The sequence below is a fragment of the Notechis scutatus genome, chromosome 3 (genome assembly GCF_049901735.1).
Source record: "Notechis scutatus isolate UNSWTSFEM ecotype Mainland chromosome 3, rNotScu1.2, whole genome shotgun sequence".
NCBI classification, from domain to species: Eukaryota; Metazoa; Chordata; class Lepidosauria; order Squamata; family Elapidae; genus Notechis; species Notechis scutatus.
This window is the reverse complement of record NC_142011.1, coordinates 58,626,194-58,647,149: the sequence shown is the minus strand read 5'-3', so window position 1 is coordinate 58,647,149 and position 20,956 is coordinate 58,626,194. Positions and strand designations below refer to the sequence as shown.

The 20,956-nt window shown below is 37.4% G+C and overlaps 2 protein-coding genes and 3 non-coding genes across 6 annotated transcripts in view; all 5 read left to right on the top strand.

Annotated features, from left to right (window-relative positions):
• Nucleotides 1-12,067, top strand: part of GPBP1L1 (GC-rich promoter binding protein 1 like 1) — a 33,159-nt gene extending 21,092 nt beyond the window's left edge. For both annotated transcript variants that reach the window (XM_026665779.2, XM_087960188.1), the window contains exons 4-12: nt 1,639-1,768; nt 2,050-2,327; nt 3,245-3,317; nt 6,482-6,675; nt 7,694-7,834; nt 7,954-8,112; nt 9,502-9,623; nt 10,872-10,974; nt 11,179-12,067. In XM_026665779.2, coding sequence (XP_026521564.1) covers nt 1,639-1,768; nt 2,050-2,327; nt 3,245-3,317; nt 6,482-6,675; nt 7,694-7,834; nt 7,954-8,112; nt 9,502-9,623; nt 10,872-10,974; nt 11,179-11,328 — 1,350 coding nt within the window. In that variant the 3' untranslated portion in view covers nt 11,329-12,067. The remainder of the gene's footprint in view (nt 1-1,638; nt 1,769-2,049; nt 2,328-3,244; nt 3,318-6,481; nt 6,676-7,693; nt 7,835-7,953; nt 8,113-9,501; nt 9,624-10,871; nt 10,975-11,178) is intronic.
• A 3,872-nt stretch (nt 12,068-15,939) lies between these two features.
• Nucleotides 15,940-20,693, top strand: RPS8 (ribosomal protein S8). Its single transcript, XM_026665778.2, has 6 exons — nt 15,940-15,974; nt 16,466-16,572; nt 17,513-17,612; nt 18,663-18,838; nt 19,872-20,001; nt 20,530-20,693. The coding sequence occupies exons 1-6, from the start codon at nt 15,971-15,973 to the stop codon at nt 20,637-20,639; spliced, it is 627 nt and encodes a 208-aa protein (XP_026521563.1). The 5' UTR covers nt 15,940-15,970; the 3' UTR covers nt 20,640-20,693.
• Nucleotides 16,279-16,359, top strand: LOC113411105 (small nucleolar RNA SNORD55/SNORD39). The gene has a single exon (XR_003370735.2). It is a non-coding gene; the product is annotated as a small nucleolar RNA SNORD55/SNORD39 (small nucleolar RNA).
• Nucleotides 17,328-17,429, top strand: LOC113411102 (small nucleolar RNA SNORD46). The gene has a single exon (XR_003370732.1). It is a non-coding gene; the product is annotated as a small nucleolar RNA SNORD46 (small nucleolar RNA).
• Nucleotides 20,299-20,365, top strand: LOC113411106 (small nucleolar RNA SNORD38). The gene has a single exon (XR_003370736.1). It is a non-coding gene; the product is annotated as a small nucleolar RNA SNORD38 (small nucleolar RNA).
• Nucleotides 20,694-20,956: the final 263 nt, after the last annotated feature.

Here is a 20,956-nt window from a genome sequence, read left to right as displayed (position 1 = left end):
AGGAGGGCTCCTCCTAAAATTTCTTTATCTTGGTCTCCTGTTTGATCTTCTGCTACGGGTTTGAATATCCAGTTCTTCTGTCACCACCACTACTGTACTTTAATATAGGCAAGCTGATCGTTTGTTTGATAGATGTTATTTTAATCTGTGCAAGCACATTATTCACTCCTTCCAAGGTGCCAGATCTTTTTGGCCACTAACTTCCAATGCTGGCAATATCTGTCTACTGGTAATTTTGCATAATCTTCTCTTTTAATTCTTGTTGGTAGGTCAGTTCCAGTATTAGCCTGTACTGGTTCTGTTGTTATTTCTTCTAAGTTATCATTTGTGTAATTCATAGTTTCATTTATATTTCCAATTGTTATTGTGAGCTTCTTCTGTTATTCTGTTGTTCTGGGGTGTTTTTTGTGTGTGAGCTAATCATTGTTCATTGATAATTGAATATGGATAAATTATTTTCCGACTTTCAAACATTTGTTTCCAGTTGGCTCCAATTTATAATTATTATATTAAACTTCTATACTGCCAAAGGTGGCTCACAACAAGTAACATTGCAGTAACATCAGTAAAAGATAGCAAGAACAACAGACCAGATGAAATGAAACTACACAAGACCAGGTCACTATCGAAAGCCCTGGTGAAGAGCAAGGTCTTCACCATTCAGAGTGGGGGGGGGGGGCCCTTTGGATCTAGGGACAAACTTTATTCTAGTGGATAGGCGCTGCTGCAGAAAAGGCTTTTGCTTCTGGGGTCTTGTTAGGTGACGTTATTTAATTGAAGGAATTTGGGGTGTGCCAACCCTTTAAAATTGAAGTAGACTATATATGCAGTGTTTCAACATACTCAGGTTATTTTGGTAAAACCACATATTTAGTTTAAAATGGAAACTTAATAGAAAAAATATGGCATTACATTCTGACCTTTAGAATAGAGTGATTTTTTTCAAAATAATATAATCTTATTTCCTCACGTGAGATTTTGTCCATTTTTCTTATTTCTTTCATTTTAATTTTAAAAAATTGTGTTGATGCCTGCTGCCTCTTAAAAGTGAAAAGCTACTGTTGGAAAGTTGCTGATATTCCATCAGTCCTATTGCTTAGTTGATTAATAGAGAGGTACATTGTTGAAACAAGAAACAAAATTGATTTCTGCTCTATTTTATAATAAAGTAGACATATTTAACACTAAGTTGATTTAATCTTGTGATGTCATTTGAAATAAAAATATGCATTTGTATAAAAATAACTCCATGTTTGGGTTTTTTAATATGGTAATTTGTTTTGGAGGATGTATTTTTTATATAAGTCCTAAATTGAGACTTACCAATTTAGTGTGCTGTAGTAACAAATATCTTATTAATGTATTTATTATATTTATCACATTTTGGAACCACCCATCTCCTCACAGAGTGACTTGCTGTATTGTTAAATATTTCAAATGAATTCTGATAAATATTTTAAAGAATGCAAAATTATATTGTTAAAGTCTGATACATAAAGTTATTCTGTGTGTCTTATGTGTGACTTTGATTATTTTTACATTTCCTGTTGACCTGTTGGCCTCTTCTGAAATATACATGACTGTATATTCTGTTAATACGATCACAGCCGTCTTTACATGTTTCCCCTTTATTCATAGGCTCCTGGAGCTACTTTTGAAAAGCATGGAGAACATCTTCCTCGAGGAGAAGGCCGGTTTGGTGTAAGCCGAAGACGGCACAACTCTTCTGATGGTTTCTTTAATAATGGCCCCCTCAGAACTGCTGGAGGTGTGTTACTCATGGATAAGTAAATAGCACGGGAGAAAAAATAGGCTGGAACTTCAGCTGGTGTCCCCCCTCCCCCACCATTTTGTGGCTTCCCACCCTCCAGTTTTGAACTCCAGTAGTTTGATACTCTAATGTCAATGATTTGATTGAATATCAATTGATTAGACAGGAGATGCTCCTATAATAATGATATTGATATATTTTGCAGTAGGTCTTGTGTATTGTGGCATTTTTTTCAAAAGATAACTAGCTTTGTTAATGCAACTTCATATCTTACCCAGACTGTTGGCATCAGCCTTCCCTGCACCGCCATGATTCTGTGGATTCTGGTGTTTCTAAAGGAACTCATGTTGGGCTAGCTGGCAGTCAACCAGGTTGGCATGGTTCTTCACGTGGCCATGATGGCATGAGTCAGAGAGGTGGAGGAACTGGATCTCATCGCCATTGGAATGGCAATTTCCACTCCCGAAAGAATTCAGCTTTTCAGGAAAAGCCAACTGCTGAAGCTAGGGAGGAGAAGGAAGAAAAGGAGAAATTACAGTTTGAGGAGGAAGATTTTGTAAGTATACTCTGCATGAAGTTAAGATGTTCCTTAAATGTATTTTTTTTCCTGGAGATTGATTCAAATAACCATTTGTATCCATGAGTTTATCATCTGATCTTGGATAGGGTTGCACCAGACAGATCCTGTGCAGGGTCCTCCTGGACTCAAGACTCCTGTTTAAAGAGCAGTTAGTAGCCATGGCTAGGAAGACCTTTGCTTAACTTTGTGTTATGGTCCAGTTATGCCCTTCCTCAATAGGGAGGCGCTCCACTCAGTCACTCATGCACTGGTCATCTCCCAGTTGGATTATTGCAGTGCACTCTACATGGTTGGGCTACCCTAGAGAAGTATCCAGAACCTTCAGCTGGTACAAAATGCAACCATATGGGTGATTTTGGGTACCCAAAGTAGGGGTGCTGAGGAAAGGAAAAGAATGTTGAGATTATAACGTTTAAAAGCTTTATGTCAAGGGAGAACATGCTATCCAGATAATACTAGGAGGGGTCAGGACGTTGTTTATTTTTCCAGCAAAGATGGAGAGACTTTATGTTTTTAAGAATGATACACTCATATTATACAGTATGTTATAGTTTCCATACATTTCTTGCATTAGTGGTATAGGAATCAGCATCAGTAATTTTGCAGTCTTAAGAGGGACTTCATGTACCAAAGATTTCTTCCCCTAATTATGCACCAAGTGTCACGCAGCTTTAAAACAATTGTTTCTTATGATTTTAATGTGTTAACACTTTTCTCCTGTCAGAATGCATTACAAAACAAATACTAGATTCTATGTAGGTAAACTGTCAGAATGTTAATATAGGTAGATAACATAATGGGTCATTGCTCATTTCTAGTTAGGAAATTTAATGAAATTAAAATTTTGTAACAAAACATGAAATATGTGCGACTTTTTGGTGTGCTTGTTACAGCCATCATTGAATCCAGAAGCTGGAAAACAGCACAGCCAGGGAAAACCAGCTGGAACTCCATCTGGTGTTTGGGGTAGGTACTGAGGCATTGGCAGAGAGGTATTTTCTTTTTTTTCTTTTTTTATAAAAGTTTTATTAATTTTCAATAAACAAACATACACAAACAAAACACAAAACATGAAAACATAAAACTTCTTTTTGGAAAGCGGCTTAGTCCCGGGTTACATCTTTTTGTACAGACATAAATCAAATTCATGCTCACTTTATATACCATTTCATATCTTATTTACCATTCTATATTTTCTATATAGCTTCTCCCCTCTTTTCACTCTCTTAATTCTATTTTATTTATTTCATCTCGATTTAAATCATTATACTTGTATCTTTTGTCCGTTCTGTTTCAATTATCAATTTATCTTTTCTCTTTAACACAAAATTTCTCCTGTAATCACTGATTGAAGTATGACACTTTTATATCTTTTCCCTAAATTTAACACTTAAAATAATATATAGTTTTCATTCTGATTCTGCTTAGTACATTCTAAAGCTACGTACTACATTTTAAAATAAGAAAATAATAAATTTATAATATAATTAAAACAATAATCCATAACAAATTAAACTCTATCATTAAATCTTAAGCATTTTACACATTCCCTTTAATATTTTATTAAATCATATAATATTCCAGTTTTCTAATTTTATGTCAAATACAGATACAACAATACAGTCTTATGTACTTTTGCAGAATCTCCTTTTTTAATTATGTTTTTACCCTTTATCTCTGAAAAAAAAACCCGTTTCTTTACATCTTGTTTCAAACCTTTGTAACTTCTCTTCACTTTTTCCCTTCCTTTCTTCTCCGATCTAGCCTTTTTACCCCCCCATCTCTTGATCTCCACCCTCTTCATTTCTACTCTCTTCTGTATTCCTCTTTTCTGTTGCTTTCTGACATTGTATCAATTTTTCACCTTATTTTTTCCCTTTTTTGGTTGTTCTTTTAAGTCTTAAATTCTCCATTCTCTTTCCCCTCTTTCCCTTTTCTTCCCCAGTTAAAGTTGCTTGTTCATTAAAGATGGCTTCTTCTTCTTCCTCCCAACCTTCTTGTTCTTGTAATTCCTGATAGGTAGAAATTGCCATTTCTAAGAAATGAAAAACAGATCCAGAAGAGCCCTTCCCTTCTTGTTCCTCTTCTTTTAGCTTTTTAAATTCCATTTTCAGTTCTTCAACAGATAATGCCATTGTGAAAAATTTTTAAACAACCCAAATGTTTTTAATCTTTCAAATAATAATTTCCAAAGGTCCCAAAGTCACCAAGCAATCCAGCTGTTTCATTTAGCACTTTCTTCTTTTTATACTTTCTCTTCCTGGGGTACAGTTCAATTGCAAAGTTCCAAAATGTATCTTTTAGAAGTCTTATTACAGTTTAACTCTGATCTTATAAGCTCCAAGCAGCCTCCTCCAGCGAAGTCTTAATATTAATTCTTTACCTCTCCCTTCCCACTTATAGCAAAAAAAGAATTATTTTTTTTCAGTTCCAATGTTCAGAAATCTTTAATGTCCCCTTGGCTTTAATTTTCAAATTTAATTACCTGCTGATGCCAAAACGGTTTTTTCCGATTTCCATCTGCTATTTCCGTAGGGAAGGAGAGTGAGAAAAAACAAAACTTTCCCTTTTAACTTTCATCTGCCGCTTTTTACGATCTTCTTTGGGAGCAATGTATCTTTAATGAAGTTAAGTTTCCAGGGTATTTAGATGTTACTTGTTATCCCGGTTCAGCCAAAAACTTTCACTTTCTCAGCCTCCTCCTGCACAATCTTGTCCGGATGAAAGCTTCTTTGTGGCGGCCATTGCTGACCGCCGCTCTACCGCTTTTGGAAAAGGGAGTTAAGCCAGCTGAGGAGGGGGGTTGCGATTCCCCCGGAGCCCTGCTGGATCTCCCCTGTCTTCAGTCACCTCTACAGGGTAACTATTAACCCCCAAATCCAACTGGATCGGGGGCACTCCAGCAGCGAGCACAGCAGGAACTGCGCACGATCGCGGATTCCTGCCGCCACCGAAGCCTTGCCTTGAGAGGTATTTTCTGTAGTTGTAGAAATAGTCTAATCTTGTTCTATTTAGTCAGTTTATAAAAATAACTAAATAAGTTTTTTCTTCTCTATGTTGTGTTACATTAGAATTAGAAATTATACTTCAGAAATAAATTGTAAGAGGCTTGCCTATTTTTAGGAATGGTAGAATATTGTTCAGAAACTAGATATGGGTACATCATCTCATTTCCCCACCAGACTGGCATTAGTATTAGTATTGATTCATAAACCTCAGACGTTTATGCACACTCAAGAAATGCATGAAGAACCTAAGCACCAGAAGTTGTAAAAATTGTTTTTAAATAGCATACTTATTTAGTTGATGTTGGATGTGTAAATAAGCCCCATACACTGGGGAATTCAAAGACATCCATAGCAGGAGAACTGTAGAAAATTATGTTACTTTAAAAAGGTCAATGTAAAGTTTTTCATACTTAATAGATATAATTCTGCCCATTCAAAAAATGACATTATTGAGACTGTCATGTAGAAGATCATAAAATGTCAAGATTTTTCCCTGATGTCCAAAATGTTTACATAAAAATCTTCAGGTACATAGCACAAGAGAGAGCTGCATTAGTATCTTTGAATAGCTACATGATTTTTTTATTCATTCAGAAGTCACAGTGCCCCAAAAATGTGAACTGACACTCCATTATTATTTTTTTCTAATTGTATGTATACCAGGAATCCAGTATTCCAAGAAATACTGCATTTAGCTCTTCCCAAAAATGTACTCTTAATGAAGTAGGCTCAATACTATTCAGGTATATATTTCTAGTGGACTGTGAAACCTTACTCTCTTGAGCATGCTTAATGTGCTTGAGATTCCCTTTAACAATTCCAAAATGCTTTCCTGAAGATCTTAAATCCTAAAATCTTATGCAGTTGCTAGATTTTTGATACTCAACATTCAACATTATAATTGGGCTTATAAGATCATAAAAAACATAAGCTTATAAGATCATAAAAATATTCTTATAGGACTTCTTTAAAAAAAACCAGTTTATTTGTTTAACATTTAGATATTATTAATTTTCAGCTTCCAAATTCATCTCCAATAACTTTATGCAGGTACAAGAGATGGACTGGTATGAACTCATTTTTTTGTTAAAATACTAAGTTTCTTCCATGTTATTTTATTAGAAAATCCTCCTAGTGCCAAGCAACCTACCAAGATGCTGGTCATCAAAAAGGTTTCAAAAGAGGATCCTGCTGCCGCCTTCTCAGCTGCATTCACATCACCAGGACCTCAGCTTTCAAATGGCAACAAGGCAACCCCCATTGTCCCAAGTGTCTACAAAAATCTGGTTCCTAAGCCTGCAGCACCCCCATCAAAGGTACACAGAAATAGCTTTCAATTCAATTCTGACAAGACTGAGTGGCTTTGGCTGACTGGGTCCCCCTTGGTTGGGATACTTTCACTATTACTCTTGGATGAGGTTGTATTTTGGCATTGGCACAACCTTGGATTCCTACACTAACAACTACTGCTCAAAGAGCAGGTAGCAGCTGTGGCCTGGAAAACTTTGGTACAGGTTCATCTTGTGCGCCAGGTGTGCCCTTTTTCTCAATTAAGAGTCCTTAAAGTCCCTCATGCCCTGCTTGCCTCTCAATTTGACTTTTGCAATCTGTTCTACATGGGGCTATCCTTAAAGATTGTCTGGAAGCCACAGCTGGTTTAAAATGGAATGGTATGAGCAATAAGGCCCACTACTCACTCTGCTCATGTCACAGAAAAGCTGCATTGGTTACCACTTGATTTCTTGGTGCAAATTCATGGTTTTTAAAGCTGTTTATGGCATAAAGCCTGGCTATCTGAGGGACTGTTTCTCTTCCACTGTTTCTGCCTGCCAAGTACATTCAGGCAGATTCAGAATCACTAGGAAGCATCTCTTCAAAGATACAGATGACAAACTCATTCTCCTCAGGTTCCATAAAGCCCTTAAAACCTGGCTTTGTTGAGACTCTGGGGTAAATGTACTAGGTTGGGGAGTGGCTGTTTTTAATCTAAACTGTCCTGTTTTACCGACGTTTTTCATTACAAGAGTTTATTGAAGTGTGACCATAAGAAATTTAACGGGGAAAAATAATAAATAAAACATTTTCCTTCACTTTCATTTTCTAGCACTGTTTTTTCTTTATTTGGGATCATTTGTTATTTTTCCAAATCATTTTATATTCTGGGAGGTGTTATTGTTAGGATCTGGAACATAGCTATGTCAGATAAATGTACGACAAATCCCAAAAGGGGCATTTTAAATAAGTGCAGATGTTAAGAAGACAATATTTTTACTAAGTCAGTGTTGGTTTTAGGCAAATATATTTCTATTGTTACTGTACATTTCTTCATTATAGCCAAATCAATGGAAAGCTAACAGAAGTGAACATAAACCAAGCTCACTAACCTCCAGCCGTGATTCAGCTTTTACCAGTCCTGTGTCTGTAACCAAACCAGCTGTGTTAACCAGTGGCTCTGTCCTCACCTCTTCCAAAGAGGTAAGCACGTATAGTGGATATAAACATGATATAGATCAGTAGGGACTAACCAATTTCAACGCTCTCTATCAAATCAGTGAATCACAATAGATTTAACAATGCTGTTACTCTATTCCCAGAGTCCCTCCAGTACCACCCCTCCTATTGAAATAAACTCCTCTCGCTTGACAAAGCTGATGCGCCGCACCACAGATAAGAAGAGTGAGTTCTTAAAAGCTCTGAAGGATGACAGGAATGGAGAATTGCCAGAGCGCCATGAGAACAACAAACTGGAGGATGTGAGGGTTCCATGTTTTTTTAAAAAATAATGTCAAGAGTTGTTTTTAAATAATTTTCTAGTATTTCTTACATGCTTATTTAGTAAACTTGCTACTTTCCGCAACAGCTAGCACAGTAATGGCTAACCTTTTTGGCATCAAGTGCCGAAAGCGCATATGTGCATACCCTGTGCATGCGCATGTGACTTGTGCATGAGCCCTGCCCCTCACATGCAAGTTCCCATGTATGTGCCCTGCGCATGCATGGCAGAGACCCGAAGACCAGCTGGCCAGCGGGAGACGCTCACATGCATGCGCAGCGGAGCTGAGCTGGAGCGATGGCTTGCATGCCCAGAGAGAGGTCTCTTTGTGCCACCTCTGGCATGCGTGCCATCACAGGGCTAGCATATGCATCATGATTCTGATTTCTGATGTCTTGTATAAAATATGGAAAACAAAAACTTGTAGCAAATATTAATGATAGTTTTGAAGATATTAGGAGTGATGTTTTTGTCCTCATGTTTGTGTGATTGTTGTATAATTTATATTTTGGAGGACAAATTAAAATAAATTATGCTTAACCTTAGAAATACAAAGTATATAGCATAGACACTTAATTTTTATAATTATAATAATTGGAATTTCTTTTCACCTTTCAGAATGAATAATACTTTTTGAAGAAAATGATCTAAATGTTGATTTTTTTAAAGGTTTCATGCATTTTTTGCAACATCTGTTGAACTAATGCATGGGAACACTGTGCACTGTTATTAGTCATGGTGGAGTTTGTTACTATTTTTTTTATTCTTGGTCCTGTGTTATAAACTCATGCAGACTGTCCTCATTTAACTATGGTAATTGGGACTAATAATTCCATTGCTGAGTAATGTGATTGTAAAATATTGTGTACTACAACCAATTTACGGCAGCAGTTGCAACAGAACTGCTGTCATTTAAGGAAATGCCACATGGCTAAGTGCAACATCATGTGATCACAATGTGTGACCTCCCACTGGCTTCCCCATTGACTTTGCTTGCCAGAAGCTGGCAGTGAAGTTGCAAATGGTGCTCATTACTGTGAGATGCTGCAAGTGTCTTGTGAGCTTCTTTTTATTATATTATGTTTCTCTTTTTTCTTGCACTTTTTACTCCTATAGTTTAAATTTAGTTTGTATTAGCTTTTATTATAATCAAAAATCTTAATACAATTATATTCTAAATTAAACAGATATTAACATTTTTGATAATCAGTTGTTTCTAAATGTTAGTTTGAGGAGGTTATTAGCCTCATCGTAAAGCCTATACTACTTGAGGATGTAATTTAGATAACTTTCTAAAATATCATTGATGAATGCTAAAAGAATTACATGAGTGTGATTTTGATCTGTCTTTTTTTTTGTTCCTGTCTAGGTGGATGGTGGCAGTACAGCAGAACCAAAGGAAAACTGGGAGGAGAACTGCCATCAGAATGGGCTTTCTTTGCCTTTGGAAGAGGGAGAGAATCTTTCTCACTCTTTAGAAGCAGAACACAGGTGAGAAAAGAGGCAGTTGGTCTGGAAAATATTAACCCACCAGAAATGTATAGAAATCAACAGAGGTTTAACCAGCTCTAGGAGAAGAACATGTGGTTTCTTGACATAGCCCCATTTACTCCATGTCATCCAGTACAATACAAAAGGTTTTGACTTCTTGTAATGAACATTCTTCCCTTCTGCTACCCATGTGATACCTTGTGATTGATGCACTCTGATGGAAGTATTGCCTTTTTACCATTCCTTATTGAAATGTTTCACAGGGGAGGGAAAGGCATCCCCCTCCTTAGTGATAAAGCAAGAATGATTGCATGGAAACAGTCTTTAATCTCCCAATCAGATGTTCCTCAGTTCTGAAACCTACATGAAGTTTGAATTGAGGCACAATTCAATCTGGCTAAGGAGCTGCTTCATCAGACACAGCAGAAGGATGGCATTCACCATCTGCCTCTACACAATCCATTTTAACAAAGTAGAATGGGGAGAAAGTAGATCATTTTTTATGTTTACTAAGAACCAAAACAATACTTTATTTAAAAACTGTCTTCGTATTCCTTCACTCCTTCCTATTCCTTCACTCCTCTAAACAGGTGTACAATATGGCATGTAACAATTCAAGAATGTAATCTAAGTTATTTGAGAACAGTAGTTTTATTGTAGTTAAGATACAAACAGGATTTTAAAAAACTTTTATCACTTTAATGTAGGATTTCTCAAATTTTGTGGTTCTTCTCTTCCCAAAATACTACATTAATTTCTGTGACACCACCTCAACCACAAATAAAACAAATTATTTCACTGATCAGCCATAAATACATTGTAATATTTAAATCACTGGATCTTCAGACTCTGTGGTCCTGCAGTTGTCGATTTGAGCTTGCATAGACAAAATGAGGAGCCAAGCCCCAAATAAGTTTTGACAGTGCTCCCACTGTCTGTACAAGGCTGATCAATAAAAAAAAAAAGTGACACCACCCCTACATCCAATTGTTCATAACCGCAAAGGAGTTACCAGCATACAGTTTGAGAACCTTGCCTTGGTACTTTCTATCACAATTCTCACTTACTTTAACTACTTCATTTAACTCTTAGCCTAACTTGCTTTATTAAAGTATTTCTCTCCTACAGAGCAATATTGTAAAATAGCTGTGAATTTTCTTGTGCTTAAGAAGGATTAAAATATCATTTCCTCCATAATGACACATTTAATCCTGTCCCTTTTCTATTCTTTTATCTTTTCCATGCTAGATTACTGAAAGCAATGGGATGGCAGGAATATCCTGAGAATGATGAGAATTGCCTTCCCCTCACAGAGGATGAGCTCAAAGAGTTCCAAATAAAGTCAGAGCAGGTATGGTCAACTGCCTACCTTTTAGCATTATTTTATTTTGTAACTTACGGCGTCGAAAACTCTGAGAACATTGATTACAATTAACTAAGAGATCAAAATTAAATAATTTTGGTTTGGTGCATCTGACAGCAATTAATAAATTTTGAGTTCATCTTGACTGAAAAGGAGAAACAAGTATGAAAATTTTCTTTCCTTTCTCTCTAGCTAAGAAGAAATGGTTTTCGGAAGAGTGAATTTCTTCGAGGCCAAGGCAGCAGTCAACTATTCTCCCACTGGAGAAGCACTTTTAAGACAGAGTTTGAAGAGTCAGACACAGAAACAAGTAGCAGTGAAACTTCTGACGATGATGCCTGAAGTTGGGCACCAAAAATCCATTATATAAAACCAACCCAGCAAACTCAGTTTGTAGTTCAGCACATAAATGTTTGGGGTTCGAATGAAGCAGAGTTTATTCTATCTCAAGCCTGTTCAGTTTTTTATTGTTGAAAACTTCATGCACAAGGGAAAGAATTATATCCCAAAGAAGAAAGCTATTGGCTTACTACTTTTTGATTTTGCCCTTCTGTGCTTCATAGAGAACAATCCATTCCGCCTTCTGGAGCAAGGCATGGGTTCAGTCTCATCAGGAGCAGGATGCAAAAGACTTAAGTTGGGCAACCACAAGCTTCTCATACTGCCGTCCACATTGCAAAATGTTGTGCGGCAATAATGTGCTAAAACAATCATTGTCAATGACAAAATGGCTACGGAAGTTCTAATTGTGTTAAATTAATGCTAATAACATGGAACTTTTTTTACTTTTTGGCGGCTCGGGGAGCTTCATCACTTAACCAGGCGTGTTTGGTTTTTCTTTTGGGGGGGATACAGCTGTAAAATATTTGGATATAGGAATTGTTTGTGTTCTTGCAACCTTGATATTCAGGGTGGATTGTTAAAATATAAAATTTTTGTGGGATTTCAAAGATTAAGATTATTTTGATAACATTATTTACAGATTTAAAAAAGTGACTATCACATTGAGTCTGTATGAGGGGAAAACTACTGCATCAAAAGATAACTAACTTGGAATAAATATTTTGCATCAGTTTGCCAATTCTGAGTCTGTCATTTCTCAAGTTACTAGTTTAGATTTCTTAAATAAGACTTTCTTATATTTCCGTTTTAAGATAGCAGCAATTTTTCAAAAGCAGAGATCTAATTTTCTTGTTTCTTGATGAATAAGTGAATCACTCCAGCCCTATAAGTAGGATAAGTTTATATCAAAAAAGGATATCTATAAAATATGAATTTCTCATTGATAATGAAAATATTCACATTAAGTATATAACAAAACTGATAAATTTGGCAGTGATTAATTTCTGATACAGTACACAAAGAGCATGGAAGTATAGGGCATGTGTTGCTTTTGTCAAGATTTGCTAACTTAATATTTTAAGTTTTAGTATTTGAACATTTCAAAAATTGATTTTCCATCAAGTGAAATTTGATTTCTATGACTTTCAGGGCAAGTTTGTATAATTCTTTTGAAATAATATAGAAGCCATTGCTTTTGTCTTCTTCCAGAATGTTTTTTTCAACTTTTTAATCTAGGCTATAGACCTGGAATTTCCTGGTAATTTTATATCCAAATACTACCCAAATGCAAAACTTAGTTTTGAAGATCATTCAAGGTTGACTATAATTAAATTCCCACAGAAAAGATCTTTATGAGCAGATCCATACTTTAGTCTGCCAAAACTCCCCGACTGTACTGGCATATTTCCATATAGTGCAGCATAATGTTATATAATGGCTGGCATCCAAACCACTAAATTCTTAATGGTCAAGGAACAAGACACTTACCAGAGCTCACTGATTGTTTTAGGACACCCAAAAAATTATTTGCGAAGCTAGCACTCATTAGAATTAAAGGAAGACAACCTACAAAGTCTGACTACTGTACATAATAGAAACCAATATACCTCAACTTCATGCAGCACTCTCCTTGCCAGCTCGGCAAAAAGCATCTGTGTGATGCAAGTCTTTCAAATTGCATGTTAAAATTATAGTGGGATACAGGGTTTGGAAAGAATACATTCTTCTGTAATTGTCTTTGGACTAATTTTTTTAATGTTGACAGTGCTGCATTAATAAACAATTCTGTATCCTAAGATCATAATAAAAGCATTTATATTCATGTATTCTTTCAAGTGTCCATGGACTATGTCACAAGGATTGCATAGTAAGCACTACAAATAAAAAGCTGCTAATTAGTCATATCACTCCAAACATTCCTGAAGTTGAAAAAAGTTTAACAAGTGGAATGCACAAACTACCGTGACATAAAACATGTAGAATATAACTTTAGAATCTGAGGAATTTGTTTCAGCAGAATATCAAAATGCCCTTGTCTATGGATGCAGTGCTTGAATCAAGAACAGCACCAAACAAAAAGATACTGAAGCAGAGAATAATCCTGTTTGAATATTTGAAAGTACATGTTGATGTGAGAGAAAAAGAATCCGTGACTAGGAATATTTTAAATGACCAGAAACATTTTAAAAGGTTTTCTATAGCAACTGTAAACAAAAATGATCTGACACATTTCACAAACAATAACACAACAGTTTCCTTTTTCAAACATTAAAAGTACTTAAATGTGGGTGAAATACTATACACTTCACTATACACCATAAAGTGGCTCTTCGTTTGGGAATACTGAGATGAAAATTACCAGGGGTTGTAATTAATAAAATCCTCTATATCCTGGACATGGTAAAAAGCAATGCTTCTGATTGGTTTAGCATGTGAGAAACAAATTGTAGTATCTGTGTGTAAAACTGAATTATGTTCCTAGTTAAGTAAATTGTTGAAGATAATTAAATGTATACATTTCACAGGAATATTGGCAGACTAGACAAAGCATGCATCATACCGCAAATATATCAGCTCAACTAGAGCAAAATGCATTCTGTATGCAGTATTATGACAGGCTCCAGTCATGAGATCTAAGCTAAATTTCCATGGATTTAATAGTGGCAAATGATGAACAGGTTTTAAAGAATGGCTGTTCAAATATATTCTGCAAGAAAAATGACCCATCTTCGCAATAACCTGGTGTCTCCTACCTAAAATTCTACCCAGGTCTAGTCCTAAGCTTTTTCACTATTGGACAAAGGCAAACCGACCATTTGTACTTGCTATGACTTATGCCCTAGTAATGGCTTGTTTATTAATGTTTATAAATGGCCATTTTAGATTAAGAGGCAATTTGAGAGGCAAGATAGATCTTCCACTAATGTGAAATGGCAGAAGAAAACATAAAATTTCACTCTCAAGACATGATGCTAGTGCTTTGAATGACCAGAGCTCAGATGCAAAAATCCTGTGGACTACCCTGTACTCTACTTGGTAGCCGAGAATCTGTAGAGATTCTCAGTCATCCAGGTCATGGTTGTCCCAAAGCACCTTTGGGACCATGACCTGGATGACAGTATCTACAGACTTTTAGCTATACAATTTGGGATGAACACCCTTGGAATGGTGTTGGAAGTAGGAATGGATTTCCAGAGAAAAAAATTGCAGACCACTGAAGCCAGAAGCACTACTCAGGTCACTCTGAGTACAGAGATAAACCTTCCAAGTGCTTCAACGACCCTCTGAAAAGGATGCAAATGACCAGCTGTCTGCAAGGAATATAAATCCTTCCATTCCACTATCCAGTTCAGAGCTGAAGCAGCTTTTTGCATGAGAAGCGAAATGTCTTCAAAGAAAAAAAAACAAGAACGTCCATTTGCCTCCTAAAAAAGTACCTTTGATAGCGGACTATTTATCGCCATTGGCGATCGCCCAAAAACTTGGAACAGTCCAAGTGTAGTAGCTCTTACACTGTTATTAGTTTACCTAACCATCTATAATCGGGGGTCTCCAACCTTGGCAACTTTCAGATTTATGGACTTCAACTCCCAGAATTCCTCAGCCAGCTTTGCTTGCTGAGGAATTCTGGGAGTTGAAGTCCCCAAGTCTTAAAGCTGTCAAGTTTGAAGACCCCTAGTGTAGAAAAACAGATTATCAGACAGTTACGGAAAACCTCCCGCTCTAAGCAGCAACCGCAGGACCTTCCTCTCTCAAAAAAAAAAAAATCACATCCCTGCCAAGCAACAACTTTAACAATCATAAAGAACTGAGAAAGTTCAATTGAGAAAGTCCAGAAATATTTCACAAGAAGAGTTCTCCATTCCTCTACTCGTTGTAGAATACCTTATGCCACCAGACTTGAAATTCTAGAACTTGAAAACCTTGAATTACGCCGTCTTCGGTCTGACTTAAGCATGGTATATAAAATCATACATTGCAATGTCCTACCTGTCAATGAATACTTCAGCTTCAACCATAACAACACAAGAGCACACAATAGATACAAACTCAAAGTAAACCGCACCAAACTTGATTGCAGGAAATACGACTTCAGCAATAGAGTGGTCAATGTCTGGAATACTCTACCCGACTCTGTAGTTTCTTCCCCAAACCCCAAAAACTTTAACCTTAGACTGTCTACTATTGACCTCACCCCTTTCCTAAGAGGTCTGTAGGGGGCGTGCATAAGCGCACCAACGTGCCTACCGTCCCTGTCCTATTGTTTCTCCTATTCTTTTATTTTTCTTATATGTACCCATTTCATGTATTCACAACTATGTATACATTTATACTTATTATCTTGTAAACAATTGGCAAATCAAATCAAATAAAAAATAAATAAAACTGGCAGTCCCTGTGTTGAGCAATGTACACCTCACTAGCTTCTTCTCACAGAAACCATAAAGAAACCGTCCAGCCCGGGGACGCTAACGAACGTCCACCAACCAACCCTCCTTCCACCTGTTTCCATGTCCCACTTTGATGACGCGAGGCTGCGCGTCGGCTGAGACGAGCGTCTTTTGCCGCGAGATTTCCCGTGGAACAAACCGTCCCGAAATGCTTTGCGTCCTTCTTTTTGCAATCGGCGCCTCGGAGCAGGATGGGTGAGTTGTTAGAGGGAGAGGGACGCCGTGGTTTCATCCGCCCGCATCCGCCCCGCTAGACATCCCCGCGGAGATCCCGGTCGGGGAACGGGGAGAAGGATGTTTAGCCCGTTGAAATGCGCGTGATATTCTGGTTAGTTTTGTGTAAGCGATTGCGATTCGGCCTGTTTTGGGATCCGGACGCCTCTTCGGCCTTTGCTGCGTGTTGCCGCAGGATAGCCACCTCTTAAAAGGACCTTCATGGAGCGAAAGTGTTTCCTCGCCTTTTTTTTGTTTTGTTTTGTTTTTTCTCCCTTTGCCCGCCGTTGCAATGATGAAACTTTTTCCACTGCTGCATTAAGGCCGAGTGTGCCATGCGGAGACTTACCTTGGAGAACTGAGTAACCCTGGGCAGAAGGAACGCCTGCAAGCCGTAGTAGAGGGACAACTTCAATGACCACCACCCTTAATGCATTCCTATTCCGCTTGATTATTTTTTCTCTTTTACGCAGGAATCTCCAGGGATAATTGGCACAAACGCCGCAAGACCGGGGGAAAGCGGAAGCCCTACCACAAGAAAAGAAAGTATGAGTTGGGGCGACCTCCTGCCAACACAAAAGTATGTGCGCCGAATTGCTTAGAGGGGAAATGTGTGGGAAGAGTTCAGACTACTATTGGTAGGAGTGAAGTATTTTAAGGGGTGCATGTTTCCTGAATAATGGGGATTGCTGTAGGCCAGGGGTGTCCAACCTTGGCAACTTTAAGACTTGTGGACTTCAACTCCCAGAATTCCTCAGCCAGCAAAGCTGGCTGAGGAATTCTGGGAGTTGAAGTCCACAAGTCTTAAAGTTGCCAAGGTTGGACCCCTGCTGTAGGCCAACTGAGAAAACCTCTTTGCAGGCAGAAGGAAGAAATGGGAACTTGTAATTCAAGTGTCCTTTGTTCTTGACTAACCCAGAATACTATATTCATAGCAGATATAACTAATTGCAAAATAATGTTCAGGTAAAGGATAAATGAGTTTTTTTTTTTTTACATGATATAGCTTATCTGTAACAAAACTTTCTCGCTGATATAACAATAGTATGGGTTATGCACACATGTTTTTAAGAGCTGTTATTAGCGTGCCTCTAAATTTAATTGCAATACCATTTTTATATGTAGTTAGCAATGATGTTGATGTATGAAATAGATATGAGCTACTTTAGGTATACCCAAGTGTTGCATATGTGTGGGGGAATGCTTACTGGGGCACCATATTAATTAATTAATTTGAAATTATTGTAATCCTTAAAAGATTTGAAGTAAACTCCAACCCAGAGTTAACTTGAATAGTGCTTTAGTTTGGAGATACTGTTCCTCTGATGTGGAGGCAACTGGAGTGATGAGAAGTACACCTTAGGTGAGCGTGTAGACTGTTCTGGTCTTCATCACAGTCACCAATGCTAGGGGTCGTCATAGTTACACTGACCATGTTGCCATGTAGGATGGGCATTTGAGGCAAGATTTTAGTTCCATGAATTGCTGTGTTTGAACAAACCCATGGTACTTTGTTGTAGATTGGCCCCAGAAGAATTCACACAGTCAGAGTTCGTGGTGGCAATAAAAAATACCGTGCTCTGCGTTTGGATGTTGGAAACTTCTCTTGGGGATCTGAATGTAAGTAGATGTTCTGCAGAGTATTTTTTTTAAAGGGGGGGTGTTGTTAGTGATCTAGAAGCACAAATAAGAAAACTGTGATGATAACTTTGACCTTAAGAGATCTTTGGTGAATTCCGAGCTCTCAGTGATAAGAGTGTCATAGTTACCCTGAGTATGTGTGCATTGTTGCTATAGGGATGTTAAAGGGGAGACTTGAAAGGTATTGTTCAAGTCTGGTAAAAACTCAGGGGTTGAGATAGAAAAAATGAAAAATATTAGCTAACTTTAAACAAGAGCTCAGCATGGGTTTAAAAGCTGTTATTCAGTGATGAAGAGGCAAGAATGTTGTAGATGGCATAAGTATAAAAAATAGCCATGCAATAAATTTGAACCTTTGCTTGCATGTTTAGTTTGCTACCCCACTAGTATTTGGAGGCGGGAGGGGTTGCAGGTTTGCTTAAGAGTAGCTTTGTTCCTATTCAGATGTACCTAACTGGTCAATTCATAATCCTAGTGTTCGTTTGGTCGGTGAGGTTAATACAGCAATGTAGTTTCTGTATTTACTTTATTTCATATTTGTTATTGAGCTTGGTTACGAGGACTTTATTGGAGCTGCTGAAGGTAGCAAGATAAACAAGTCTATTTTTGTATTTTCTAATCAGAGGACTAATTATGATATTTTGCAGAAATATTCACGGGCAATCACTATTGTGATACAAGCTCGACCCTTTTTGCATCATAAGCAATGCTGCACATATGTGTAAAGGAGGCACGCTTGTGTTGCAGGGTTAGCGTGCTCTTTGCAAATACATTCATATTTTCCAGTCATCCTAGTTTGCGGAGTCGCATACTTTATAGTTTGTACATTCTCTTCTTTAAATTCTCTTCTTTATTCTTTCAAATGGGTTGATCTTGGAAATAGAAAGTCAAAATTGGCTACATTTATAAAAAAAGAATGTATACAGATCCTGCAGTGTGTGAAGGCCTATTTTTATGTACTCACAAGATTCTTATAGCATTCAGATTTTTTAAAAAAAATTCTTGAAAGGTAAATTCCTTTTTTTACAGGCTGTACCCGCAAAACCAGAATAATTGATGTAGTCTACAATGCATCCAATAATGAGTTGGTGCGCACAAAGACCCTGGTCAAAAACTGCATTGTCCTCATTGACAGCACACCATACCGACACTGGTATGAAGCCCACTATGCCTTGCCCCTTGGGCGCAAAAAGGGTGCCAAGCTGGTAGGTAACATAGTATGCAGAGGTTTAAAAATACATTTGTCTTCTGATGATGATACTATTAACCAGTTCTGCTGCTGAAAGAGAATGATGGCATATCTACTTATCTGAAGGAGACGAGACCAAGCTGTGTAGGGTCCCTTTCCAATTTAGAGCATCTTAGTGCTGAAGTATGCAGGCAAATGTTTTGAATAAAAGGATTCTATAAATGATTGTTTGTGGGCTCCAAGTTGAAAAATGCTTATAGACTGTTATCCCATCAGTGCTCAAATCTCAATTTATTTGGAAATTGTTTTAAAGTAGCAAAGAGTAGCAAAGTAGCAAAGAGACCAGCACACCGGTCATGCTGTGTAAGATTGTATTAGAAGAATGCACAATACCCAAATAGTTTGCTTCAGTAATCCTACCAAACCACCTTGGATAGGCTGAAATTTGGCAAAACCCAAAGCATTTTTATTGTCCTGGGTATTTGCTAAAACAAAATCTGGAGAAGTTTAACAGGATGAGCAGGATAAGACCTGTGCACCTCACATCTATAGCTCTTCTAAGTTGGCCTATGTGTGTACATGTTTGTAAATTCCTAGTGCCTTCCCTTGACTGCCACTATCAGTTTGTTTACACACTGCACATTTAATTGGCGCTTTTGTATTTCCAATTCTTTCTGACTACAAGGAAGTGGACATTGGTGGATATGGGGAAGTAGAGTGGGGGGGAAATGATGTTTGGAAAATGGGGGTGATAGGCTGGTTGAATAAACTGCTGTTGAAGCTGTGGAAATTGGCAGTGACCAAAGCTAATCTGACTTTGCAGTATGTCCAACCAGATAAGATGTCCTCTCCCACTTTAGTCTTCCCAGTGGCTTCTTTTCCCTCCCACATACACACATAGCATGTTTTGGTCTAGGCACAGGACAAGTTTTTATGTGCAGAACAGTTTACACCAATTTGCGCAATGTTTTACCAACCCCAAAATGTACTGAATGTTTCAGATATTTGTGGAATTATGGGAAATAACAAACCTTCTGCTTTTGCTTCAGACCCCTGAGGAGGAAGAAATTTTAAATAAAAAACGTTCAAAGAAAATCCAAAAGAAGTATGATGAGCGGAAAAAGAATGCCAAGATCAGTAGCCTCCTGGAGGAGCAGTTCCAACAAGGAAAGCTACTTGGTAAGATGTTAAAAATAAAAAAAAAACTGAGCTTGCTAGACACAGCAGAAGATTTTAAGCAGATGTACTATTTTGATAACTTATGTGATGATGGCAGTCTATACTCAGAGTTGACAAAAGTCACAGCTTTATTCTAGGGCAGGATGTACTTGTTTCAACTCTTGGTATAATATTTAGCTTGACAATTGTTAGAACCTTTTCCTAGTTCTTGCTACTTTATACAAGTTAGAACCAGAAATTCACGTGTTAAGGGATTACCATGTTATCCTGCATAATTGACCAGGGATTTGAAGTTGACCTTGTGATGAAAACTTTGTCCAGTTCTGCTGCTGAATGTGAGTGGTGACATTTCAAGTTCTGAAGGCAACTGGGAAGGCCGTTAAATTTTTAAAGGCCCACACTTTGTGAGAAGATGAGCATAGTTGTGTTAATATGGAGTTAAAGTAAGAAAAGTTTTGCATTTAAAGAAGTGTGTTCGTTAGTCTTAATTGACACATTTTCCTTTAATTTTGTATTTTCCCTTTTCAGCTTGCATTGCCTCCAGACCTGGACAATGTGGCCGAGCAGATGGCTACATTCTGGAAGGCAAGGAACTAGAATTCTATCTGAGGAAAATCAAGGCCAGAAAAGGCAAATGAATACATTTATTGTATCCAACAGGCTTAATAAATATCTCAGAGTCTTGTTATAAATGATTAATGTGGTTATTTATGGGCATTGGGACAAAGTAGTATATCAGTGGTAAGTGCTGGAATGGAATTTACTAATATTGTGGCCTGCTTCAGTCTGACGACAATGTTTCCTTGTAGGTCAAGCTATGACTTAACTGCAGCCCCAAGAAAAGCAGTATAATTGAGATTTTTCTCACTGATCTTTTCAAAAGCTACTTAGTTTTCTAAACTTGTTGCATTTTTATTTGGGAGAGAACCTGTTGGTGCTGCCATTCTCCAGTTGA

Coding starts and splice junctions, on each gene's coding strand:
- RPS8 (XM_026665778.2), top strand. Junction 16,573..17,512: donor GACCTCCTGCCAACACAAAA/GTATGTGCGCCG, acceptor ACTTTGTTGTAG/ATTGGCCCCAGAAGAATTCA. Junction 17,613..18,662: donor CTTCTCTTGGGGATCTGAAT/GTAAGTAGATGT, acceptor CTTTTTTTACAG/GCTGTACCCGCAAAACCAGA.